Source organism: the organism of the source record quoted next, unplaced genomic scaffold (assembly GCF_019419815.1).
Source record: "Pyrus x bretschneideri cultivar Hongxiangsu unplaced genomic scaffold, Pyrus_bretschneideri_v1 Contig10, whole genome shotgun sequence".
In the NCBI taxonomy this organism is placed as follows: Eukaryota; Viridiplantae; Streptophyta; class Magnoliopsida; order Rosales; family Rosaceae; genus Pyrus; species Pyrus x bretschneideri.
The window spans coordinates 1,201,734-1,229,624 of NW_025999391.1; the positions used below are offsets into that span (position 1 = coordinate 1,201,734).

The 27,891-nt window shown below is 35.6% G+C and overlaps 3 protein-coding genes across 4 annotated transcripts; all 3 read left to right on the top strand.

The window, feature by feature from the left end:
- Positions 1-6,622: 6,622 nt before the first annotated feature.
- LOC125470253 (uncharacterized mitochondrial protein AtMg00810-like) lies at positions 6,623-7,489 on the top strand. Its single transcript, XM_048569065.1, has one exon. The coding sequence runs from the start codon at positions 6,623-6,625 to the stop codon at positions 7,487-7,489; it is 867 nt and encodes a 288-aa protein (XP_048425022.1).
- A 313-nt stretch (positions 7,490-7,802) lies between these two features.
- LOC103942089 (26S proteasome non-ATPase regulatory subunit 4 homolog) lies at positions 7,803-11,613 on the top strand. Of its 2 annotated transcripts, none has more exons than XM_048564565.1 (10): positions 7,803-7,992; positions 8,074-8,187; positions 8,278-8,383; positions 8,850-8,964; positions 9,047-9,256; positions 9,664-9,976; positions 10,136-10,259; positions 10,843-10,946; positions 11,031-11,099; positions 11,307-11,613. In XM_048564565.1, the coding sequence occupies exons 1-10, from the start codon at positions 7,981-7,983 to the stop codon at positions 11,343-11,345; spliced, it is 1,206 nt and encodes a 401-aa protein (XP_048420522.1). In that variant the 5' UTR covers positions 7,803-7,980; the 3' UTR covers positions 11,346-11,613. The 2 variants fall into 2 exon arrangements, with proteins under 2 accessions (XP_048420522.1, XP_048420529.1); XM_048564572.1 differs by having other exon boundaries at positions 7,804-7,992; positions 11,310-11,613.
- Positions 11,614-14,512: 2,899 nt separating this feature from the next.
- On the top strand, positions 14,513-16,190 carry LOC125468607 (actin-depolymerizing factor 5-like). The gene is made up of 3 exons (XM_048564583.1): positions 14,513-14,668; positions 14,820-15,079; positions 15,712-16,190. The coding sequence occupies exons 1-3, from the start codon at positions 14,648-14,650 to the stop codon at positions 15,860-15,862; spliced, it is 432 nt and encodes a 143-aa protein (XP_048420540.1). The 5' UTR covers positions 14,513-14,647; the 3' UTR covers positions 15,863-16,190.
- Positions 16,191-27,891: the final 11,701 nt, after the last annotated feature.

Here is a 27,891-nt window from a genome sequence, read left to right on the forward strand (position 1 = left end):
CCTTCGAAAATCTTGAGGAGGATATCTCAGACACTCAATGAAATAATCTTTCGTTATTCAGTCATGTCACTTTTCTATATCACGCTGTATAAATGAACGCCCTGTGATAAAACCATGATAGCTAGATTCGACATGGTGCTCATATTGCATAAGAGAGTTTGCAAATTCGGCTTCAGCATTGATCATTTCTGCATCAGCATTGTCAATGCTTGCTTGGTATTGTGCCATCTACATTGCCTTGCTATGCCTTTTTCTATCACCCATTGATGAGATATTGAGAATTTTTAGGAAACAAAAACACTTTGAAAGTTGAAAGATTGGTGAATATGTTGTGTGATGGTTTGATATTCAACCTGTGTTTATATAGATGATGATTAAAGGTTTCAGTTTCATGTGTGTAGGTTTGTGTTTCATGTGTTTTGTATGTATTTTGGTATGTGTTTCGTGTGTGTCATGTGTTTCACATGTGTTCTGTGTGCGTTTCATCTCTATCATGTGTTTTGTATGTCCTTCACATGTGTTTTGTATATGCTTCACATGTGTTCTGTGTGTTTCATGTATTTTGTGTTTATACATCTCTATCATGATTTTCATATTATTCCATAGTGTTTCATGAGTTTCATGTATCAATTTAGTGATTTTTTTAATATTTATCAGAATTTAAATATTTTTAGATTAAAATGTTCATAAAATTGATTTACGATAGTTTACATAATTTATTATTTTTTTAAAGTTAATTTAAGAAAAAAATTAGCCTAAGTTCATTCTTTAATAATCTAGGGATAATATTTTAGGCTAGAAGGATTAGACTAGAAAAGCTATTTCTGGGCTAAAAATTTTAGATTTTAGCCCAAGGGTTGGAGATGGTCTTAGTGTAAAAAAATATCGATGTACTAACAAAAATGAAAATCTTAAAAACGAAAACTGGTTAGAAATAGAGTGTCATTTATGTCAAATTCAAATCTAGGATTTATAGATTATGATGTCGAATTTCGAAATTGACCCATTCACGAAAGTTGTAAAGCTTGTTAGTACGAGTGATTGTATTAATTTTGCACTTAAACAATAAATTGAGATGAAATTGTAGCAATGGTCCCTTAACTTTAACTCAATTATAGCAATGATCCATCAACTAATAATCTATGACCAATGATCCCTTAACTCCTCAAAACGTGCAGTTATGGTTATTTTTGTCAACTTTGTCAGAATTTTCGTTGTGTTGGGAGAACCATTCCTACAATTAGGTTAAAGTTGAGGAACCATCGCTCTAATTAAGTTAAAGTTCAAGGACCATTGCTCCACTTGGTTTAAAATCGAGGAACTATTTCTCCAATTAGGTTAAAGGTACGGAACAATTTCTACAATTTTTTTTCATTTAGTTTCCAATATTTTTCCCTTGATTATTTTGATGGAAATTTTATTTTGATGGAAATTTTAACGGAGTTGACAAAAATAACTATGGCTACATGTTTTGATGAGTTAAGGAATCAATAATCATGAATTTTTAGTTGAAGGACCATTACTCCAATTGAGTTTAAAATTGATGGTAATAACTGTAAAGATCAAAGGGTAGTTAAGGTGCCATGTGGCAAGTTTGTAATGGATAAGATGAATGTATAATTGCTTAATAGTTAAGCAAGGTAGTTACTAAATAGAGCAGACTATAAATAGTAGAAAAATCTTCTCTTGTAAGATTGAGTGATAGAAAGAAGAAAACATTCATTTGAGTCTCTCTCTTCTTCATCGAAGTTCTTCTACTGAAACCCTAGATTTCCTTTATGTTAATATGGTATCTAAGCCAGTGATTCCTTTGTGGGGTTACTGATTTCTTAGCAAGGTGTGTTTTGGGATTTGCTATGTTCATTGGTGCTGAATTTTTTTTTTGTGATCGGTGATTCTTGCGTGCATCGGTGTTGTTGGTACTGCGTCGATTGGGAATTTTTCTCGAGTCGGTGATGATTTCTTGAGTCGATGCTATCGATGCTGCTTCAATTGGGTTCTTGGTTCTTGCATCCATGGCGGTGTTGTTCTGAGTTTGTGCTTTAGGTTCTGTTTTTCTTCCTCTTAGTGTATTGTAGTAATATAAAGGTCAATGCCATAATATGTTGTGCATCTGTTAAAATTGAGATGATTTGAAGGCCAATGCCATAGTTTTGTTTGTACATCTGTAAAATTGAGAAGATTTAAAGGCCAATGCCGTAGAATTGTATTTGTGTATCTGGGTGGTCAGAATTGTTGATTAAAGATCAGTGCTAGTTTAACTACTTGTCTGGTGATTGCTTGTTCAAGAAATTGTGGATTGTTGATTTGCTGATTCCATCATGAATTCATCATTTATTAAAAAGTGTTCTTGGTATGCTCACCATTCGTTTAGGTGATTCCAACTACTTTAAATGGGCATTCCAATTTCAGTCAGTATTAAAAGGTTACAAGTTATTTGACCACTTTGATGCACATCTGTGTGTCCTCCAAAGTTTGTGGTCAATACCGAAACGAGGGTTACTAAATAAGTTACAACTGCATTTCAAGAATGGGAGACTACTGATCTTGCTTTGCTTAGTCTTCTAATTGCCACATTATCTGATGATGCTATTGAGCATGTTCTTGGCTGCAAATAGCTCATGAAGCTTGGACTACTCTTGAAGATGGGTATGCTACTGTGTTTAAATCCAGAATTAATATGCTCAAAACTGAGTTTCAGACTCTTCAAAAGGATGCTGACTCTATTGACAAGTATATGTCAAGGTTGAAATCCATTCGAGATCAACTCATTGCAGCAGGGGAATTTATTTATGAGAATGATATAATCATTGCTGCATTGGCCGGCCTACCAAAGGAATACTCCATTACTCGAACAATCATTTTGGCTAGGAAGTCCTCTATATCTCTAAAAGAATTTCGGGCTCAATTGTTAAACATTGAAAGGGAAATTGAGGGCATGGAAAACACTCTGTCTCATTCAATGGCAACTATGTTTATGCAAGGAGGTTCTTTTTCACAAAACTCTGGAGTTAGTTCTTCTTCAGGTTCTAATTCTCATGATGGTTTGTCATCTACCACTGTTGGTACAATCACACCAGGATCATATTATCGTACTCATGTTCCCTCACCAATGCATTCTCATACTTCTGGCATTCCATCTATGCCTTAACAATTTCCCCCTCCATTCCATCTCCATCAACTATGCCTTATGGTTATGGTTTTGGATTCACTGGAAGTGCTTCAAACAATTTTACTCCAGAGCCTAGGTCTTCTAATAATTCTAGGAATTCTTTTGAAGGGCAACAAGAGGGGGCTTTAAGCCATTTTACAACAAAGTTTGAGGTTCTGGTCCCAACTTTAGATAAGGATGGCAATCTTGGATTGGCAATACAGATCACAGATTCACTATGCAACCTGAGTGTCAGATATGTCAACGTTGAGGTCACACGGCTCTTAACTGTTTTTACAGAAGTCCAAATGTTACACCCAATTTAGTTTGTATATTAAATTTGTGGCAAATGTGGTCACATCTCTCTTGAATGCTATCATCGAGGCAATTTTGCATATCAAAGAGCTCCTCTATTATCATCTCTTCAAGCACCACATGACTTTGCATATCAATCATCATCTTCTTCATTTCCAGCTTCGACTTCTTCTGATTCCAGCATCAATGTTATGGCAGCACATCACATTGCTCCTTACCTAACTGGAGATGCTTGGATAGTTGACACTGGTGTTACTCACCATATGACATTTGACATTAACACTCTCAATCATGCTACTTCATTCGAAGGATCTGATCGAATTAAAATTAGAAATGGTCAAGGTTTAACTATTGCACATATGGGTTCTACAACTCTTAACACTTGTTTGTACCATACACCAATCTCGAAACTACTAAACAGCATACCGTCAAGGACCCACAAGACTTTTCCTCCAACCAGGAGGCCAATCACAACACGACACATGTCCGTATCAGAAGCTAATCACAACGCGACACGTGTCGATATTAGAGGCCAATCACAACACGACACGCGTCAATGTCAGAACAAAGCTAGAAACTCTCTTCTATAAAAGGGGATCATTCTCCCACAATAATCCCTAATGTCATTTGTACTAAATTATTCACTAGAACTTACTAAAAGAGAGCTTGAACCTATGTATTTGTGTAAACCCTTCAAACTAATGAGAACTCCTCTACTCCGTGGACGTAGCTAATCTGGGTGAACGACGTACATCTTGTGTTTGCTTCCCTGTCTCTACTCATTTACATATTTATCCACACTAATGACCAGAGCATTCTAACAAAAGTCACAAACTTGACACTTTCTATTGTACCAAAGTCATCGCCGATTTTGTGCATCAACAACACTCATTCACATTCTTTGAAATTGCATAAAGTTCTTCATGTGCCTCATATTACTGAAGGTCTTCTTTCTGTGAAACAATTATGCAAAGATAACAGATATTGGTTTATCTGTGATGACATTTGGTTTTTTGTGATGGACAAGGTAACAAATGAGATCCTTTACAGAGGAAAGAGTAGGCCTAATGAGTTGCTTCAGATTCTTGTGTTCAAACCATTGTCTTCTTCAACTTAGTTTTCAGCTTCTGCACATCTTGGACAGCGAATAAAGTCATCTCTCTGGCATCAGCGATTGAGGCATCCTACAAATGAAGTAATGTCATCCATGTTACATAAGTCTAAGATTTCTCATGTGTTAGATGATACATTTCGAATGTGTACAGATTGTATTCATGGCAAAATGGCACGATTGCCTTTTTCTCAGCAGTCCAATAGGTGTTTGTTTTCTTTTGAAAAGATCCATTCCGATGTTTGGGGTCCTTTTCCTATAAAATCCGTTAAAGGTCATAGATATTATATAACATTTGTAGATGGTTGTGCAAAATTTGTGTGGATTTTCCCACTTTGTAATAAATCAGATGTGTTTAGTATTTTTGTGAAGTTTCATGCTTATGTGGCAATTCAATTTGGTTCCAATATTAAAACTCTTTTATCTGATAGGGGTGGTGAGTTTATGAGCAAACAATTTCAGAACTTTCTTGCACTAAAGGGTATGGTATATCAGATCTTTTGTCCTCATACACCTTAACAAAATGGATTTGTTGAGAGAAGACATCGACACATAATAAAGACTGCCATTACTTTGTTAAATGTAACAGGATTGTCTCAAGAGTTCTGGTTTTATGCTTGCGCTCATGCAGTATATTTAATTAATAGAATGTCATCTCCTTCACTTCAAATGAACTCTCCTTATTTTCTACTTCATAAAAAACATCCATAATTGGTTCATTTGAGAATTTTTGGATCAACTGCGTACCTTTACCTCAGACCATATACTCAGAACAAATTACAACCGAGATCTGCATTATGTATCTTTCTGGGATATGCTGTTGGTTATAAAGGCATTCTCTGTCATAATTTGCAGTCAAAGAAGTTGATACTTTTGAGACATGTGGTCCATTATGAAACAATGTTCCCTGCTAAACTACCTTCATCATCCTCATTTAAGACATCAGTGCAGTCTCTATCACATAGTTCCTCATTAGTTATTGTTCTAATTCCCCTATTTGGTACATCTGCAGGTTCTACAAATCCAGTGCCTCCATCTACTAATACTGAATCTCTACAATCTGTTTCATCAGAGATGTCAACAAATGCCAGCTTACCTTATGGTTTTGAACAATCACAGGAATCTGAAACATCCACTTCAACTCCTTCTCATGATCATTATCCTCTATTACATGTCCTCAACTCATCTCAGCTCTAGGTACTTCTTCCTTCTCCACGATCGTCCATTCAAACTAGACTCAAAATTGGTGCTATTACTAGGAAGGATTACTCTGCCTATCTTGCTGCTGTCTTAGAACTTCAGTCTTTGCATATTGATGAAGATTTTTTCACCTTTTCTGGTTATACGTTTCTGGCTCATTGTTGATGTTGATGAGCCTAAAACTTTTAGAAGTGCTAGCTCTTATTCTTAATGGCAGAAAGCCATGCAAGAGGAGTATGATGCTTTACAGACACAAGGAACTTGGGTTTTAGTTCCTCCACCTGCAAAACAGGTCTATTGTTGGTTGTAAATAGGTTTACAAAATTAAACGAAATGCAAATGGTATTGTAGCCAGATATAAAGCTCGTTTAGTGGCTCAAGGCTTTACTCAAGAACACGGTGCTTATTATTCAGAAACGTTCAGTCCCGTAGTGTGTCATTCTACAGTTAGACTTATCGTAGCTTTAGCCACCACTTGCAAATGGAAGCTCAGGCAGTTAGACATTAAAAATGTCTTTCTTCATGGTGATTTACATAAGGAGGTTTATATGCATCAACCACATGGATTTGTGAATTCTCGATATCCCTCTCATGTTTGCAAACTTGTCAAATCCCTTTATAGGCTTAAATAAGCTCCCCGAGCATGGCATTCTAAATTCACAGAAGTTCTCCCTATCTTGGGATTTGTAGCTTCTTAGTCTGATGCTAGCCTTTTTGTGAAACATAATGGTCTTCATGTTGTCATTCTACTTTTATACGTAGATGACATTATACTTACAGGCTCTAGTCCTACTCAAATTCAAGAGGTGGTTACTAACCTTGAGACATTCTTTGATCTTAAAGACATGGGACAACTCACTTATTTTCTTGGTCTTCAAATTCAATATAAGGAGAATGGTGATTTGTGTGTCAATCAAACTAAATATGCCAAAGAGTTGCTCATCAACGCTGGCATGGAACATTGTAAACCCTCTCCTACACCCTCAAAACCTCATACACAACTCCTTATTTCAGAAGGTACACCTCTTTCAGATACTACTCTATATCGAAGCCTTGTCAGAGCCTTGCAGTATCTTACCTTTACTCGACCTGATATAGCTCATGTTGTTGGTGTTGTTTGCCAATTTATGCATCAACCCACTGACTCTCATTATTACTTGGTTAAAAGAATAATGCGATGTATCCAGGGCACATTACAATGTGGTTTAACATACAAGTCAACCACTAATCATACCATTTTAGCTTTTTCTGATTCCGACTGGGTGACTAATATCAATACTCGCAGGTCCATTACTAGATTTGTGGTTTATTTAGGATCCAATCCTGTGTCATGGCAATCTAAAAAGCAACCTTCTGTTTCTAGAAGTTCAACTAAGGCAGAATACAAAGCCTTAGCTCATTGTGCAGCTGATGTTTGGTGGATTCGGTCATTACTGAAGGACTTAAATGTGTTTCTGCCTTCTCCTCCCATTTTACATTGTGACAACCTTTCTGCGTTAGCATTAACTTCAAATCCGGTGTATCACTCTCGTATCAAACATCTTGATACAGACTATTACTTTGTGCGAGAGAAGGTTCAAAAAGGTGATTTGGTTGTTCAGTACATTCGTACCAAGGAGCAGGTTGCAGACATATTCACTAAGGGTCTTCATATCCCTTCCTTTGTTCATCACTGTTACAATCTTAACCTTGGGAGTCCTGGTTCAGATTAAGGGGGGCTAATAACTGTAAAGATCAAAAGGTAGTTAACATGCCATGTGGCAAGTTTGTAATGGATAAGATGAATGTATAGTTGCTTAATAGTTAAGCAAGGCAGTTACTAAATAGAGTAGACTATAAATAGTAGAAAAATCTTCTCTTGTAAGATTGAGTGACAAAAATAAGAAAACATTCATTTGAGTCTCTCTCTCTACATTTCTCTCTCTTCTTCATCTACTAAAACCTAGATTTCCTTTCTTTTAATAGATAAACCATTACTACAATTTTCTCGTAATGCCAATACGAATAAAATAATAAATAGAGAAATGGGGGGTGTGTTTATAATATTGAAAAAGTTAACCGGAAAGTAACGCAAAATATAATATACAGATACAATTGGGAATTTTCAGAATTACACATTTTAGACAAACACAGCGGAGAGTTGGAGACCCTCTTTTGAAGTTTTGGGTTGTGAAGCCCAAGAAGTTCAACAATCTCTGTAACCATGGTTCTCGAGGTTAGCCCTTTTCTTCCTCTTCTTCCGAAGTTTCAATTTTTTAGGGTTTCGCATACAAATTTCTGATGATTATATACTCAGGCGACTATGATCTGCGTCGACAATTCCGAATGGATGCGAAACGGCGATTACTCTCCCTCCCGATTGCAGGCTCAAGCTGACGCCATTAATCTCATCTGTGGTGCCAAAACCCAGGTTTTATTTCTATTTTTAATCAAGTTTTTCTCTTTACCAACTTGTAAAACCACTTCAATTTTTCAAAAATGGTGTTTGTAAACTGGGCAGGCTAATCCGGAGAATACAGTTGGGGTATTGACAATGGCGGGCAAAGGGGTTCGGGTTTTGGCTACTCCAACCTCTGATCTTGGCAGGATTTTGGCTTGCATGCATGGTATAGTTTCTTAATTCATAACTAATTTGCTAGTTTGGTTCAGTTTAAATTCGAAAACTTTATATGTTTAGCTTACTTGTGGAGTTAAATAGCTGATCAATCTTTATCAAGGAAACAGTTGTAATGGTTTTGTTGAATATGAATGATCATACTCTAAGAGGGACATTATAATCCAGAGCTGTAACTTGAATTTTGGAGTGAAACTTGAGAAAGCTTTAGTACTAGATATTATCGTGTATGAATGTGAGACTGGATCTTACTATCCACAGAATAAGTAATAAGAGATGGTGAGGCCGTTTTAAGTGTGATTTGTGTTCTTTTGTGTGCTGGATTTTGTCTAAGTTTTAGTTTGTTAGGTACTTTATTATCTCTTCATTGTGGAAATCGTTCCATCGTGATGCCCGTCAAATTACCCCTTTTTTAGTTTGGTTAATTTCTTTGTGGTTCTCTAATTCCTATTGTATAGGTCTGGAGATGGGAGGTGAGATGAACATAGCAGCTGCAATCCAGGTAGCTCAGCTGGCTCTTAAGCATCGTCAAAACAAAAATCAACAACAGCGGATTATTGTTTTTGCTGGAAGGTATATAGTGCTAACTTCTAACTTTTCCTTTCTGTTTTGCTTCTTTTGTGTTGTTGACATCAACCTCTTATACCGTGTTCAGTCCTGTTAAATTTGAAAAGAAGTTGTTGGAATCGATAGGGAAGAAATTGAAAAAGAACAGTGTTGCTCTTGACATTGTTGATTTTGGTGAAGAGGATGATGGGAAGCCAGAGAAGCTGGAGGCCCTTCTGTCTGCTGTTAATAATAATGAAAGCAGTCATATAGTACACATCCCTCCTGGTCCAAATGCTCTCTCGGATGTTCTTATAAGGTGTGTGTTTATTATTTTTTCTCTTGTCTGTTTGTATATCATCTTGTAATGCCAATTATAAAATTATTTGTTGATGGAACTAATTGCAATATAGGTTTAGATTCATGCTATTGTTTATAAGAGCAATGCATGTTATACGAAGAAAGAATGGAGAAGTGAGAAGAGTAGGTATTCTGTTAAAAGGAGAAGTTGTGCAAGAACATGTATATAAGCTCAAAGTATTACTTATTGAATTACTTCTAGGAAAATCAATAGGTGTAAGTTTCTACTTTTCTTTCTATCTTCACACATGTTCTATGTGTCAATTGGCTGGAATTGTTGTTGGATAACCTAGTGAACACGTCACAGCACAGCGTATAATTATATTATGCCTCCTGTGATATGAAGTTTTTCTTATTTAATGGCAGTACACCTGTATTTACTGGTGACGGAGAAGGAGGAAGTGGTTTTGCAGTGGCGGCGGCAGCAGCAACTGCTGCTGCTATTGGTGGCTCTGGGTATGACTTTGGAGTTGATCCCAACATTGATCCTGAGCTTGCTCTTGCCCTTAGAGTTTCTATGGAAGAGGAAAGGGCTAGGCAAGAAGCTGCTGCCAAAAGAGCTGCTGAAGAAGCTGGTGGGAAAGGAGGGGAACCGTCATCCAAATCAGAAGATATAACCATGACAGATCAAGCTAATGTTTCTTCTCCCCATGAGGATAAGAAACATACTGATAATATGGTTGGTTTCAGTTCCTCCTTTGATTTTTTTTGTTATGCATGCTTGCATGATCTTGTATGGTTCTTAAAGTCTATATTGTTGTCTTTTCTGTCGTCATTTATTATCTTTCAAAGAACTGTTATAATTTGAATTGTCCTTGGCTCATGATATGTGTGATAGGTTGATGAGAATGACTTGCTGAAGGAGGCTCTTGCAATGTCAATGAACGTCACTGGAACTGGTCATTCAGCAGGTGATACTGAGATGTCCGAAGCAACTAGTACGGATCAGGAGTTGGCATTAGGTGTGTTCTTTTGTTTCTTACATTTTATATTGTTAGTTTTGTGTGGTAACTTGAGCTTCTTTTACCTTTTTGCTTGTGGAGATCTGTTTACAGGATGCCTCTGTTCCGTTCCATGCACATTCGTTTAACCCGAGATGTATCCTCTTACAAACTTCAATTTGTACAAGTATTCTTGTATGATTCTTGGATCGTATTCGTTTTAATAGATTCTAGCTATCTCTATAGTCATTTGACTTTAAAGAAGTAAGCATTACCTTCAGAAGAATAAGACATTCCTTAGTGGTCTACTTGCTTTATGTAATTCACTGTCAGCTGTTGTGACTAGTGGTATGGTTTTCTTAATTCCAAATCTATGAATTATGGATTCACGCCAATTCATACCCATGGCTGCCCTGAGAACATGAATCATTTACTAGTTTGGTGTAGTTGGGCGTCAAAATGTGAAACACCTATCATGTGACCTTTTTTGGTTCTTCCTTTTACCTTTTGTCTATTTAATTAATGTGGCCTTTAATTTGACAATCTTAACTTTGACAAAGTGATATTTGTTTCGGCTTGCTTATTATATCTTTGCTGCATGCAGCTCTTCAAATGTCGATGCAGGAAAGTGCAGGGGAGCCATCCTCCCAGACCGATGCGAGCAAGGTGTTGGAGGATCAGTCTTTTATATCATCTATCCTTGAATCTGTATGTGTAACAGAACCTAACTCTTTTACTATATATAGCTATTTTTTCTGTTGCTTCTTTTCTGATATGTTATTTTTCTTACAGCTTCCAGGAGTTGACCCCAACGATCCTTCAGTGAAAGATCTTCTTGCATCTCTGAAGAATCAGTCTGAGGTGTGTTCACAAACCTTCTACATAAACTTCTTGCATGAATGGTTATGATCCTGAATTTTCTGTCACAAAATTCATCTTTTGATTTGGTGTTAATATCTGTTCTTGTAAGTTTCTAGATGTAAGTTTTTTGTTTCTTCCAAACGAAAAGTTTCTAGAATTTACTTTCAACAACTAAATAGTTTCTCTTCTATGTAATTGCTGTCCCAGCAGAAGGACAAAGAAGAACCATCGAATGAGGACAAATGAAGATTGTGACTAGAACGACTTCTGTATCTTGAAAGTAAGCATTCAGATTCTGAGGGAGGCTTCTTTAAATTGTGGGAGGATGATACAAGAACAGATGTAGTTTAGGGTTTTAGTGATTATACTTTAATCAAATTATTCTGCATTTATATTCGTGTTGAGCAGAACTTAAGCAATGGGATGAACTCTTCCAAACTTCTTGACATCATTTACAGTTGTTTTATTGGACAAAAAAAGAAGGATAAGAACAGAGAGATTTCCAGATTCCATATGTTTGCTGTGTTTTAATAGTCTGCAATACGCTGGTAGTGGTTTACAAGTGGTCAGCTGTTTTTCGATAAAATTTGCTCTATCATACAACAGCTCATGGAAACTAACGTTTTCTTACTGGCTGCTAATAGAATGACTACTTGTTTGATTTAGATGCCTTTTTGTTAAGATTCACCAATCTAAAAGCTTTGAATCTCATCCGTGTGGATATGAATTTCGGGTTCTTATGGTCTATGCAATGTCTTTCAGAGGCCTTCCAAGAAATTTCATATGCATTGAGGCCAGCATTTGGTAGCAGCGGTAAATTTTTGTCTAGCTTCTCAAAGGAAATGTCTTTTGACATTTTTGTGTAGCCTTGTACTATTTATTTGCTGTTCAGCTAGTTTTGATTGAAAATTGCACGGGAAATATGGATAATAGAACAGGTTACAAACTTTTATCCAAATACAGAAATAACGGGATATTATGCATTACGATAAAGTGTACAGAAACTACGGTTTAGTGCGTCTGTCTGGATGGTTCTGCTTTTTATTAAATGTTTGTAATCAATTCTATTTGTGCATATTTTCCGAATCAAATTTTCCTAGTTTTCTTTTTTGAGAGAGGTTATCTATAATTGCTTGAAAACTGCAAGTCTTGTTATGTAGGCCATTATGCCTTCTCATCAATGTGAACCACCAAGTACCTCCACAAGAAAGAAGCTAAAATTTGTTGGGTGGCATCAAATCCAGGTCATATTGTTCATGTCAAAACCATGCCGTGACCATAAGATTTTAGGAGGCCTATAAACTCAGATTTGAACAAATAAATGAAGCACACCCACAAGTTGTGGCGTTGATCGAGCTTTCTAGGGTTTAGGGTAAAAGAGAAGTATGTTACCTTCGAACTTGTAATCTTTTTCAACTTTGTAAGGAGAAGCACCACCGAACTACCATCTCTTCCAACATTGGAAAGAGAAGTATCGTCGGATAGACTAAGACCTATTTCAACATTGTAAAAAGAAGTATCAGTAGATTGTAACTCGATTTGTAACGTGAACCGCTATTGAGTACTTCCATTAGAAAGAAGCCATAGATTTGTCGGGTGGTCTCCCTCAGTTGAAAGGGCATGTTTTCCCATACACACATCCATGCATGTACTCAGCAGTTGTATGCAAAATTTCATGGATTCTAGTGCTTGTATATTCTACCTCTCCACCCCCACACCCCCAATCAGATGGGTCATGTTTATCACCAATATTTGGTGACCATTATTTTATGGGATGAATGTTGGCTTGCTGCTTCTCTCTTCTACCACTTTTCACAGACAAATCTGTGGAAGAACTCAAAACCCTAAAATAATTATGAGTATAAAAAACAAGAAGAACTACACAAAACAAGTTGGCAAGTTTTGTGTTTTCTTACTAATCAGAATATGCAATTGTTCTTCCATAGTACGTACTATTTAGTGGTATGAAAAATCAACAGTTTCGGTCTTGTATGTAGGGATGTAATGAGTCTTGCAATGATTCGAACTTACATAAAACTTGTACCACTGAGTAAGACGTAGCATTTTAACTAGACCCCATATTCTATTCTTTCTTTCTTTTTATCTGTAGTCACCCCGAACCCCTGTTTTTCTGCACAAGGGTGATGAGTTGAATTCTTTCTTCAGTTTTCTCCTTCGCTTGCACGCAAAGATTCATTGAAGCACACAACGATATGAATAGTGTGATGGGAGATTGGGATGTGGGTGTGCGATCCAAGATGGGACCAGCATACCATCTGTATTCGTTCTAGTTTGGGGAAACTTGTACAGATTGACCAACTTGTGTATAGGTCACTATGGTATTCCGTATTGATCGATTCGTCTGATGCGTAGCTTTTTTATTTGAGTTTTTACCTGCAAAGAGTTTGAAGTTAAAGTGATTAAGAGTATTTATCTATGCATCAAAAATTTTATATTGAATATCCACCCCATATATTCTCATCAAAAGGTTGTCAAATAACGGTTTAAATAGCAGTGTGAAAACCTTCAATAGTGACCCTCTTGGTGTGGATGTACATAAAGGTTACAAAACGCCACCCTTGAATGTATTACGATGGGAAAATGAAAATTTTCTGACGTCAATCCTAATCATCAGATAACCACTTAGTATTACGACCTCATAGAAAATTCGCTCCTTGGCAATGACCTATTAGCAACTATGAATGAACATGGATACGTGCTGGTCAATAACAAGAAGAAGAAACAACTTGGATAACTAGGTCAAGTATGATTTAGTATAAGAATAAACGTCTTCAAATAGACATATATTAAAACTTGAAAAAAAATGGGAAGACGTTGAGCCTCATACAATTTAGTCACCTGAACATGTACTAATTTTCTAGAGAGATTGTCTACTTGAACTATATTTTGTAAGTCATATTATGTAACGATTGATGGTTAAGATTTTTTATATTTTTTATTTTTTTAAATATAATCTAAAAACATGCTTTCTCTAGCTTTTTATTTTTATTTTTTCTGTCTCGTTTCAATTTGATCGAATGACATCTTATGGATGGCACAAATTGATGCTCTACTAAACTCAGCTGGAAGGGGCGACAAGACCCCGAGTGTCACCAACGCAACGACAAACTAGATCTACTGACTAAGAGGGGCAACATGGTCATTAAAAAAAAAGAGTTTTAACGAAAAATCTATGGTACTGTTCATTTTAACGAAAAATCACATTTTTACACTAAAAAGTCAATACTGGTACTATTCACTTTACCCTTTATTTTGTCTTTATCATTCAAACTCAAAATTTTCAAACTCTTTCATTAGTTTTCTTTTTAAAAAAAAAAAAAGATAATGAACGGTATTCAGTACAGTACAGATCTAAGCATGGATAAAGTTGTAATATCACCCAACATTAAAGGGCATTTCAGCAATCCTATCTTTTTATAAAGAGCGAGGCAAAGCAACACTTTGAGGACTCAGCCTTCAGAATCTCAGCACAGCAGAGAGCACAAGCAAAAGCAAAAGCAAAAATCCCCTTTCAAATTTCAGCAACTATGGCAATGGCTTTCAAGATGGTATATTTGTCAATTCCGTTCTTTCAATCCAATCGATTCATGCGGTTGCGAGTAATGTTTATTTTTATGTTTATGTTTATGTTTACTTGAATTGATTCGCGCGCTTGCGAGTAATATTTATTTTATTTATTTATTCGTTTGAGGAGAAAAGGCCACAACTGGGATGTGGGTGACCGATGAATGCAAGAACTCATTCATGGAGATGAAATGGAAGAAGGTTCACAGATACATTGTTTTCAAGATCGATGAGGAATCGAGGCTGGTGACCGTTGATAAAGTTGGTGGGCCAGGGGAAAACTATGATGATCTGGCAGCCTCCTTGCCCAAAGATGATTGCAGATATGCAGTCTTTGATTTTGATTTTGTCACTGTTGATAACTGCAGGAAGAGCAAACTCTTCTTCATTGCTTGGTCAGTCATTAATCACTTCTTTCTCATTTCTTTAGTTTTCCATTTTTTATTCAGAATTAAGATTAAGATGTTGGTATTTAATCATGATAATCATGGGAATTTTGTATTAATTGGGGTGACATTTTTGGTTAGTGGGAATATTTGTGACTTGTTTGGAATACCCAATTTTGGTGCACCATCATTCATCATGGTCCATTGGTACATGGTTTTCTTTTCCAATGGGTTTTCCGCACCTAATTTTGGATTTATAAAATATCCTCTGCTTACTTGTCACATTAGAAAAAATAGCGACATTTAATCTTTAGAGAAGGTCTGAGTTCAAATCTCAAGAATGACAATTGTTAATAAAAAATAAAAATAAAAATAAAACTATACCATGTTTTTTGAAGGGTGGTGATTTTCACGCCCGTTTTCTCGTCTGCACTTCTCCCTTTGTTTATGCCTATTGATTGTCATTTGATTCATTCAATCTAAGGCGAAAAAGACAAGGGAAGAGTCCATGCGACAAACAAGAGTGCGGAATTCACTTCTTGTTTAATCGCTTCCCTATTTTATATTCACATAAGCCACATTTTGTTTAACAAGTAATAGGAGAATCTGGAGGTGATGTGAATTTTTGGGATTTTTTACAGGTCACCAAGTGAATCAAGGATTAGGGCCAAAATACTATATGCAACCTCCAAAGCTGGGCTGAGGAGAGTTTTAGATGGCATCAGCTATGAACTTCAGGCGACCGATCCGACCGAGATGGGGATGGATGTGATCAAGGACAGGGCTAAATAATTGTGATTAGAGCAACTTAATCATGTTCTGGAATCCTACTTTAAATTAATAACTCCAGCCACATGGGGTTTTTAGACCTGTTAAACGGGTCATGTTTATTGTTTTCGTATCACACATGTTATGTTAATGGATCGTGTCATGTCAAATCTGTTATCTTAACGGATTCTTAACAGGTGACCCGATAACGATCTAACTCATTAACAGGTCAAATCATTTCGTGTCGAGTTAATAGGCCATGTCTAGACCTTGCAAATAGGTCATGTTCGTATCGTGTTTGTGTCATATTTGTTGATAATGGGTGACCTAGTAATGATCCAACTTGTTAACGGATTGATCCAAAATCTATTATTTTCGTGTCGTTTCGTGTTGAATTAACGGGTCGTGCAAGAAATTACAATGTCTAGTTTTTTTCTTCTTTCTTCTTGGTGGAATCTTTATTGTTCACCTTCTCTTAATAATATTTTTGGCACTAATGTAAGTTAATCCTCTAATTTGTAATAATAATTGTGTGCTAATTAACGAGGAAAGTTACCCCAACTTTCTCTTCATGTAAACTTTCAAATGAATGAATGTGCCTCTCTGAGTGTGTTGATATATTTGGCTTTTGGCAAAAATGACCTTTCGCTTTGAAAGAAGGTGGTGGTATTGGTAGGTCAAACTGTCCTTTCGCTTTGTTCTTTTTTTTTTATTTGTGTATTTATTTTAAGAAGAAAATTGTTGCAAATGGTGTGTCAATTTTCCCTTTTTTAATATTCAAATTAAGTTAAAAAAACCAACTTTAGAAAATATAAAAAGCCCAAAAAGGAGCCAGCTCATAACAAAAAAAAACTCCATAAATTTGGAGAGAAAAACAGCAGCCACCACCAAGTCATTTGTGCCTCCATCACATGACACCATCAAGAGAATGAATTAACGAAACAATTGGATCAACAAAAAATAGAGGTGAGTAAGCCACTCGCGCAGTGGGTGCTTTCATAATCCTATCAAATATTGCCAGAAGCACTTTAAAAATCACCCAAGACCAAAGTGCACCGCCAAAGAGAGACACCCGACAAGTTGAGTAGCGAAGGTTGATGGTTTAAGAATAAGTGACATGAAACAACAATTGAGTAGGAGAGCAAAGTGAAAGCCCAGAGACAAGCTCGTAAATTGAGACAAAAGCTCAGACAAGGGCACCAAAACAAGGGCTGAAGCTAATAATGAGAGAGATAATCTTAGGTTTTGGTCTTTCCGCGAGAGAGAGTTGAGTTGATCCACATAAGATGTGAGTTAGTAGGGGCATTTGTCGATTTTCATTGTTATTATCTAAATGTGAGTTAGTAGGGGCATTGTCAATTTTCATTGTTTTTAATCACTTTTGCAGACAATAGGTTGGCCATAGTATTTACTAATGAGTCGACTCGCACTTTATTGAATTGATGATCGATGGGTAAGTCTAAACTTATCCAAAATGACAACGAGAAAATTTATGTGTGATCCAATGTACTTTTTTGTGTATCAAATACTCGTGGACAAAAGTTGAAAAATGTTAAATTGCTTTTCATGGATAAGGGTTTTTTCTTCTTCTTAATGTATTTTAATGAAAATAATAATAATAATAATGTAAGATAAAATTATGATAAAAACAAAGAGAGGTATGTAAAAAATTAAAAAAGAACCGTAAAAATTAGCTCCCTTATAAAAGTATAGTGGTTACAAGTAAAGAGCTCAAATTTCATTTCGTCATTAAGGGGAGATGAAGGATAGGCAGCTTTCTACTCCTCATATATTATCACCAACTTAAACATTTATTTCAAATATAAATTTGGGTCCTATGGAAACATTTAAGTAAAAAGTTTTATCTCAAAATACGTCTATGCAATTCAGAGTTCCTACTAAATATACATCATTTAGACAATCACTTTTCCGACATGGGACGATTGTATTTGATCCACAATTCCTAAAAGGACGAGGCAAAAAGAAGTTGGGCATTGATGATTTGATGTCATGTATTGCCATCTTCTTGTTAACTTTATCTTGTGAAACTCTTGTTAGTTGTTACCACCCTCCTGTGTTTGTTATAATGTCAATAATTTCTTTGGGCGTTGATCGATTGATTTACTACATTTTGCATTATATCTTTGGGCTGTTGCAACCACCAGAATCACACCACAATTATTTGAGTGGCATGCCTTGTGCCAACCGCTAACAAGCCAATCATCACCATCATTTTTTTTAATATTTAAGCTGCGGAGGTAAATCTTTCAATTATAATTTAATAAAATATATCATTCGACCAAAAAAAAAAAAAAAAAAAATCATAACCTTCTGCACGAAATTAGGATACTAGCTTCCGAATTTTTATGTAATTACTCATTTGGTTTCTTTTTTCCTGTACGTTTTTATGGAAATTATTGGTTTGGTATGAGGATAATTATGCATTGGGGCCTAGTTCTTGCAAAAAGAAAACTGTATTAGATCTTATCAAATAAGGAACTGTGATATTACCATTATAAGTTACGCTAAGAGAAAGAAAAAATGCCTTTACCCATAAAACAATGAGGTGAAGATGGAAATACTTTCCACCGGGCAATAACACTTGCACTTTGTTATTGAAAGATACTATAACAAATCAAAAAACTAATAAAAATGTCTTCAAAATTTTAAATTTTAACTAAAATTGTAACTTTATTTAATAGTTAAAACAAAACGTCATATTAATAAATCCAATAAAATTGACCGGATTGCTAATTTTTTCTATCTCTTGTTCATTTTCCACTGGCCCCACCACTCACTCTTTCTTTCTTGAGTGCATTTTTGCTCACCATTATTTAGTTTGATGTATGCTCACCATCTTATTTATCACCATTACATGAGTCGAAATTTTGAGATTTGTGCATATGTACTACACGAATCTCGAAATTCAAACACATCTAACAGTGATAAATAAGATAATAAACATACATCACACTAAATAGTGATGAGCAAAAAATACTTCATTTTTTTCTCTTTCTCCTCTCTTTTCTCTCACCCCTCCCTCTTCTTTTACCCAGCCCCACTTCCTCTGTTTCTTTTATTGTCTTCTCTCCTCTCGTCCACTTCTCTTTTCATTCCCCTCTCCCTTCTTCCACCTAGACGCACCCCACTTTCTCTCTTTATGTGTGTGTGTGTAAATTATTATATTTTACTACCTCATCTTTAAATTCTATAACAATCTCATATCTCATTTTTTTAAAACAATGAAATTTTATACATTAACTTATAAATTCATTGTAATGTTAAACATTCGTCATCTTTTCTGTTGATTTTTATATCAAATGTTGACGTAGCATGCGCATGACCCACTTACTCGCCCAACTGGAACTCCAAATTGACTTTATTAAACACGTAGATCCTCCCATTGATTGACATGTGGAATTGAGAATGAACTAAAAGAAGAAAAAAAAATAAAGAATTTTAATGAAAAACTTCTGATACTGTTCACTTTAACGAAAAACCATATTTTTATACTAAAAAATCAATCCTGATACTATTCACTTTACCATTTATTTTGCCCTTATAATTAAAACTCAAAGTTTTCAAACAATTTTCATTAGTTTTCCTAAAAAAAAAATTGAAAAATTGCTCAACGAAAAATGGGCTAAACGTTGTGGCATGGTGCTACCATGGTGTGTGTTCACAGTGAAAAAAACCACCCACCAATCATAAACTATCTCAAACAGCATAATGAAGCAACAAAAACAAAAATCCTTAATCCATCAAACAAAGCAAAAACAAAACCAATTTCACAACTTTACTAAAAAATCAGAAACCCCAACAAGCTAAAATCCCTGATTTTTCAAATTTCTACATTATTGATCATGACCCCAACCACAACAACCCCATGGGTTTGCTCCGACTACGACGATGAGGGCAACGGTGTGTGCAAGATGACTGCAGGTCATCGATCTCGCCAGAAAACAATGAGCGCTTCAGGTGTGACTGAAGGAGGCAGAATAATCGAAGAAGACGATGCCTCGAAATGGCATTGTTGTTATCTTCAATTGATAAATCAACACTGCTGAAGGTGGGACCAACGACGTCGAAAGACGTGTGGGCTTGCAAGCTTCAGTCAATTCGGAGCGGCGGGATGAAGGTTGTGACCAAATTCGGAGAAGAAGGGGTCAAGAGATCTCCCTGGTGGGAGAAAGAGTGTTTTTTTCCATTAATTTTTTTAGAAAAAAAAATCTTAATTTATTAATATTTAATTAATTTTTCAATCCACTTGGGAGAGAGTGTAAGTACCTCGCCTGCCACGTTAGTATTTAAAAGAAAATTTGACGGAGGTCTGACACTGCAACGAATTAGTAAGTAGATGTTTTAAAGACGAGATATGAGATTGTTATGCAATCCAAAGTTGAGGTGGTAAAACGTAATTTACCCTATTTATGTAAAAATATCTTATAAGATTAGAACTTGTTTTGTCAAATTTTAAAAGATTAGATTGAAATTATTATCAATTGTAATTGTCTAAAAAAAACACATTGTTATACAACGGAGATTTTTTTTTTTTTAAAAGTATAATGTTATAAATTATTTGTATAGAAATAGTGTTACACTCTCTTAAAATAGTGTCATTAACTAGAAGCGGTGACCACTATTTCTAGAAGTAGAGACATTGTTTCTAGTAATAGTGTCACTGTTTTTAGGAATGGTGGCACAGTTTATAGAAATTGTGGCACTGGTTCTAGAAATAGTGTCATTGTTTTTAAGAATGGTGTCACCATTTCTAGAAATAGTACAACTGTTCCTAAAAAAAGTGTCACCATTTCTAAAAAAACTAAAAAAGTTGAGTAATGTTATAAATAGGCAAAAGTTAGAGAGATAACCTTTGCTAAGGACATGAGCGAAGTAGGTGCAAAATATCACACTATAACTATAACACAAAAGGATGACAGATAAAGAGAGGGAGAGATACTGATATTATTTTTTTGATTCTTTCTTTTGCAGTGTGTTTTGGTAGCACACGAAGTGTTTTATTTATAGAGCAACTCTCGTAATAACAACCATCCAAATACAATGATGGCACTTTTGAAAGTATCAAATACTATTCCTAAGTCTTTATTCCTTTGAGTGGGCATTCACCCACTAATTCTAAAACACTCTCCCTTTGGATGCCCACATATCAACATCAGTTACCTCGTTAAAACCTTACTCAGAAAAACCCAGTGGGAAAAAACCATAGCAAAGTAAAAAGAGTACAACTTTAACTGAATTGTTAATATATTGTTATGTATGCTTATGTTGCCTCGTTAAAACCTTGATAGGAAAAATCCAATGGGAAAAATCCTAATCAAAGGAAAAAGAGTACAACATGCATGTATCATGGATGCTCCCCCTGATTCCGCATTCTTTAAATTTAGTTGATTGGTAAGTCGACATAATCTGATACTCTACACTAGCTTTTGAAGCGTGCACTTTGGTAGAGATTGGGTGAACAGGTCTGCCAAATTTTTATTGGAACAGATTTGTCTAACTTCAGTAACTTTAGCCTTCTGAAGCTCATGTGGACTGAATTTTTTTGGAGATATGTGTTTAGTCTTATCGCTCTTAATGAATCATGCCTTCATTTGGGCAACACAGGTTGCATTATCTTCATAGATGATAGTTGGATTGTTTGTCTTCGAAGGTAGGCCACATGAATTCCAGATATGATGGATCATTGATCTTAACCAAGAACATTCACGACTTGCTTCATGTAAAGCAAGTATTTCCGAGTGATTGGAAGATGTAGCAACTAATGTTTGCTTTGTTGAGTGTCATGAGATTGTTGTATCTCCATTAGTGAACACATATCCAATTTGTGAGCATGCTTTATGCGGATCAGAGAGAAAACCAGCATTTGCGTATCCAATAAGGATCTGGTCATTTGTGGATTTCTCTGAGTAAAAGAGACTCATATCTGTTATCCCACAAAGGTATTGCAAAACATCTTTAACTCCTTTCCAATGATGAATTGTTGGAGTAGAGTTATACCTTGCTAATAAGTTAATTAAAAAAGCTATATCTAGTCTAGTACATTGTGCTAAATACAATAAAGCACCTATTGCACTCAGATATGGTACTTCTAGACCAAGGACCATTTCATCATCTTCTTTTGGACAAAAATGATCTTTCTTAATGTCCAAAAAACGAACGACCATTTGTGTGTTGAGTGGATAAGCCTTGTCCATGCCAAATCGCTTTAGGATTTTTTTCAATGTAAGTTGATTGGTGTACCAAAATTCCACTAGCATAATGCTCGATTTGCAGGGCGAGACAATATTTTTTTTTTTTTCCAAGGTCTTTCATTTCAAAATCGCTTTTTAGATATTTAGCTGTTTTATTGAGCCCTTCAGGGGTTCCAACTAGGTTCATATCATCGACATATACTACCACTATAACAAATCCAGAATTGGATTTCTTAATGAACACACAAGGGCAAATGACATTATTGGTATACCCTTTTTTGATCAAATACTCACTGAGATGATTATACCACATTTGTCTAAATTGTTTCAGCCCATAGAATGCTTGCCTTAATTTGATTGAGAGTATACCTCGTGGTTTGTTAGCTGTTTTAGGCAACTTAAGTCCTTCTGGGACATTCATGTATACGTCAGTATCTAATTCTCCATATAGATACACAATGATGACATCCATAAGTCGCATGTCAAATTTTTCTGAAACCAATAAATTTATTAAGTAACGGAACGTAATTGCATCCATTACAGGAGAGTTTGTCTCCTCATAATTAATTCCAGGTCTTTGTGAAAAGCCTTGTGCAACGAGTCATGCTTTATATCTTGCAATCTCGTTTTTCTCATTGCACTTTCTTGTGAATACCTATCATTTACAACCCACGAGATTTACATCAGGCGGAGTTTGAACTACTAGTCCAAAACCACTTTGCCTTTCTAAGGAATTGAATTCTCCCTGGACTGCATCTTTCCACGTAGGCCAATCTTGTCTCTGTTTGCATTCATCAATAGAGTGGGGCTCAATATCATCATTTAATATGATTTCAGTGGCTACTGCGAATGCGAACATATTGTCGATGATTATTTCATTCTGATCCCACAATTCATTAGTACATGCATAATTTATGGAGATTTCTTTGCTTTCAATACCTTTGTCTCTTCAGGGACATGTGTCTCATCAAGGACATTTTCTTTTTCTGAAAGTACAGAATCATGAGTTGTAGATTTGTCATTCATTCTCTCTTCCTGAATGATTTCATTTGGATTCAGTTGTGCCCTCGTCTTTCTTTTTCGAAAGGCTAAATCTTTTGAACCTAGGGGTCTACCATACTTCAGGCATGCACCAGATGATTTATTTGTTGCTACTTTATGTTGTCAAATAGGGACATCAATTCTGGCGATTGCATTTGCAGTTGTTATATGAGATTTTGTCATTTTCATAGCATCATTAAATGCATCTGGCATTTGATTAGCAATACTTTGAAGATAAATGATCATTTTCCCTTTATTTTCACATTGAGTGCTACGTGGATCAAAATGAGACAAGGTGGGCACAACCTATGTCAGCTTTTGTCGTTCTTTTGGTACGGTCTTTTCTTTCTCTAACTATAGGAAAACTGTCTCATCAAAGTGACAATCAGCGAAATGAGCTGTAAACATATCACATGCCAAGGGTTCTAAATATCTAATGATAAATGGTGAATCAAAACCCACATAAATTCCCAGTCTACACTGAGGTCCCATTTTAGTGCAATGTGGTGGTGCAATAGGCACATAAACAGCACAACCAAAAACTCATGAATGTGAAATGTTTAGCTGATGCCTAAACACGAGTTGTACTGAGGAGTATTGGTGGTTGGCTTTAGGTCTCAATCGAACCAATGATGCAGCATGTAAGATGGCATGTCCCCATGCAGAAACTGACGATTTTGTTTTCATGAGCAGAGTGCGAGCTATTAATTGAAGCTGCTTGATAAATGCTTTTGCTAAGCCATTTTGAGTATGGACATGAGGAACATGGTGTTCAACATCAATGCCCAATGTCATGCAGTAATCATCAAAGGTTTAAGACGTAAATTTACCAGTATTATCAAGTCGGATTGACTTAATGAGGGAATCTGGGAACTGTGCTTGCAACTTAATTATCTAAGTAAGAAGAATTGCATAAGCTACATTCCAAGTAGACAAGAGACAATGTGTGACCATCGGGTAAAAGTATCAACCAAAATCATAAAATGTCGAAATGGTCCACAAGATGGTTGAATAGGCCCACAAATATCCTTTTGAATTCTTTGCAAAAATGATGGGGATTCAGCATCAACCTTTAGTTGTGATGGTCTAATCACCAACTTCCCTTGAGAACAAGCCTTGCAAGGGTTATAATTTGAAATAGCAATGTTCATGCTCAATAATGGATGTCTGTTAGAGTTGTTAATGATCCTACGCATCATGGTGGATCTTGGATAACCCAGACGATCATGCCAAATCATGTAAATCTTTGAATCAATGAATTTTTGGTTCATGACAGTATGTGATTCAATTGTCTTTATGTATGTATAATACAATCCACTCGACAAACCACGCAACTTCTCCAATATACGTTTCTGGGTATCATTGGAGATAATGCATAGATACTCCACATTTTCTGCACTATTTGTTTCAATGTGGTATCCATTTAAACGTATGTCTTTAAAACTCAACAAATTTCGAGTAGATCGAGTAGCGTACGACGCATTCTGTATGGACAATATTGTTCCATTTGGTAACATGATTTGGGCTTTTCATGAGCCTTCAATTACATTTAATTGGCTTGATATTGTTGTTATCCTTACTTCTGTAAGCATCAAGCTTGAGAAATACTTTCAATCTCGAAGCATTGTATACGTAGTTGCACTATTTGCAAGACAAATATCTCAGTCATTTCTCTTGTTTTGAGAATAACCATAGTTTTTATCCATGCTTTCTGAGTAAAGGGGATCACAATTAAAAACAACTTATTCATAATAAAAGGAAATTTAAATGCCACTTTTATTGAATTGAAATGCGAGTTTTTACAAGTTCAGAATAAAATTACATCAAGCATAAATGATTCAATTTGACCGATACACTTCATTCCCTCTTTCCACAATGAAGTTCGAGACATCTAGGTGGGTTGTGTTCAACTGTCCTCATAAGTCACACATTGGATTAGGTATATCCATTGATCTAGCCGAGTCGAGGAAATTGGTCTCGGCACCCTTCTCCTTGAGGGAGGCTTGATATAGATACACTAGATGTTTTAGGGTACGACAAGTATGCGCCTAGTGCCCATTGCCACCACATCTATGGCAGGCTCCTTCAGAGTTTCTAGGAGCATTGTTTATATGAGCTTTGACTTTGTGGCGATTTACATTTTTGAAGCTCGAGCCTGAATTATGCCTTGAAACCTGGTTGTGAAACTGGACACCATGATTCTTGTCTTTCCCGTTCCACTGGCCTCGCTTGTGGCCACATCCTCTTGCTACCAGAGGATGTGGCGTTCAATTCAAGGGAAACAACATTCACTTCTAGGAATGGTGCAGATTCAGTAAGTCGGGACTGATGATTTTTCATCACGATCTCATTGTTTTGTTCAGCTACCAAGAGCACAAATATCAACTGGTTGTATTCAGTGAAGCCTTGCCCTCTATTCTACTGCTGCAGGTGCACGTTGGAGGCATAAAAGGTGCTAAAAGTATTTTCCAGCATACTCTCCTTAGTGATGGTTTCCTCACAAAGCTTCATTTGGGAACTAATTATGAACATCACATAATTGTACTCAGCCACTGACTTGAGGCATTCACCTGATCTTGGAATGATGCACTGTTTTCTTCCCTAATGGTTTCTCCAAGATTCCCTGCCTCCAGATGGATCTTGGTATCCACTACCCCAGGTAAGGTAGTTATTTCTAGTAATGTCCAGGGCAACAAAATCAAGTTTTGCCAAGTTTGCCATTTTCTTTTCTGAAAGAAAATTGAGTTGTGTAAAAATTTGTAATAATATGTATTCATGGAGGAATATAGTGCTAGAACTTCCATTCTTACAAATTTTTCATTTTAATCTTCAGGCCAAAATGATAAGCACTCAAAACTTCAGGCTTGAGATTTACATGATTAATGAGGAGGGCGATTATACCGCACCATTCTCATTGAAACAAGTATAGAATGGGCGATTATTCCACACCACTCAAGCAGCAGAAAAATTTAAATATGCAGAGCAAGGTGGGCGATTATACCGCATCACCTAAAATTGCAATAAAATTAAATTTGCAGCTCAAGATGGGAGATTGTACCTTACAATCTTTGATTGCAGTAAAATTAACATAAATAAACGTTAGGTTAGTAATCAGGAACTACACCAAACAAGAAATCAAAGATATAAGTAATTGTTAAATTAAGAACAAGAAGCAAGCATGGTGCTAGTAGTTCATCGCAAGGGTACATCATGTAGGTGAGGCAGAGAAGAAGAAGAACAAGAAAATCCTTGGAGGAGGCTTTTTTTTTTTTTTTTTTTTCTTTTCGGTGAAGGGAGATGAGAACTAGTTAAAGTTAGAGAGTTGTGCTGATAACGTGTTATAAATAAGCAAAAGTTAGAGAGATAACCTTTGCTAAGGATAGGAGCAAAGCAGGTGCAAAATATCACATTATAACTATAGCACAAAAGAATGACAGATAAAGAAAGGGAGGGATACTGATATTATTTCTTTGACTCTTTCTTTCGCAGTGTGTTTTGATAGCACACGGAGTGCTCTATTTATAGAGCAACTCCTGTAATAACAACCATCCAAATACAATGATGACACTTTTGAAAGTATCAAATACTATTCCCAAATCTTTATTCCTTTGAGTGGGCATTCACCCACTAATTCTACAACAACTAATATAATAAGAAAAGGACTTAAATTTTCATTAGTTTTCCTACAAAATTATTATTTTTAAGAAACAAATTTCTATTAATGAAATCCTATCAAAAGTATTTTTATTAAAATTTTATTGACGTAATAGTCGTCAACGATTGTGGTTGTACAAAATTGAGCATGTAGAAGTTTCTCTATAAATAAAACAAAACAAAAAAAAAAAGTGAAGAAGAAGATGCAGAATTGAAGGAAGAGGATTGATGAAGAAGAAGAAAAAGAAGCAAAACTGCAAAAAAGAAAGAAGAAGGAGGATCTGGGGATCCGATGGGGTTCGGGTCCGGAGAGGATCCTCTCCTAGAGAAAGGGGGACGTGCGATTCCCACACGTCAGCTTTTTTTAAATTTTTTTTATCATATTAAACTTTCTTCATTTTTATTAAAACTCAAGTTGTTTTCATCAAATAATGTTATTAGGTAATTTTTTGTTAAAAGAAGTTTGAAGAAACTTTTTCCATTAAAGCTCCTATAATAAATTTAGTTTATTATTACTTTTCTTTTGCCATTCCATTAGAGCCTTATCATCTAATCTGCAAATAATTAGCAACGTAAATGTGATTGCCCTTCCTACTACACGGATTGGAACTTGCAAGTCAGAAATGCAATGATAAATATAATTTATATAGGGAATTGTTATCAGCACTTTAAAAATCTCATTTTGCACTCCGTGTTTTTTATAATTAGAAGAAAAAAAATACACTTGTAAGGAGTGTAAATAAAAATTTTGAAGTGCTAATAATAGTTTCCTTTATCTAATATGATTTTAGATTAATAAAAAACAAACAAAAAGATAGATGCACAATTAAATGCAAAAGTCCAGTGCAAGGTTTGGAGGAATGAGTAGGGATGAGTTCAGTACGGTTAACGTACCAAAACTCTCGTACCAATTATCGTACCAAACTTTTAGTTTGGCAAAATCTATTACCATTACCGTACCAAACTTTTAGTATACCGAAGTTCGGTATTGCCAAACAGTTCGGTTGGCATAGTATGGCAATGGTAATTTTCACTTTGTTTTGGGACAAAATCTATTTTTGTTTTTTTAACCCAATTCAAGGGCAAAACTTTTTTTTGTACCTTTATCTCATACATTGTAGCCTAAATTAATATATTAATCATCAT

Excerpts from the sequence above, each read along its gene's own strand:
- LOC125470253 (XM_048569065.1), top strand. The coding sequence starts at position 6,623 with ATGGGACAACTCACTTATTTTCTTGGTCTTCAAATTCAATATAAGGAG.
- LOC103942089 (XM_048564565.1), top strand. Across the intron at positions 10,947-11,030 it reads TATCATCTATCCTTGAATCT|CTTCCAGGAGTTGACCCCAA; the intron begins GTATGTGTAACA and ends TTTTTCTTACAG. Across the intron at positions 11,100-11,306 it reads CTCTGAAGAATCAGTCTGAG|CAGAAGGACAAAGAAGAACC; the intron begins GTGTGTTCACAA and ends TTGCTGTCCCAG.
- LOC125468607 (XM_048564583.1), top strand. The coding sequence starts at position 14,648 with ATGGCAATGGCTTTCAAGATG. Across the intron at positions 14,669-14,819 it reads TGGCAATGGCTTTCAAGATG|GCCACAACTGGGATGTGGGT; the intron begins GTATATTTGTCA and ends TGAGGAGAAAAG. Across the intron at positions 15,080-15,711 it reads AAACTCTTCTTCATTGCTTG|GTCACCAAGTGAATCAAGGA; the intron begins GTCAGTCATTAA and ends GATTTTTTACAG.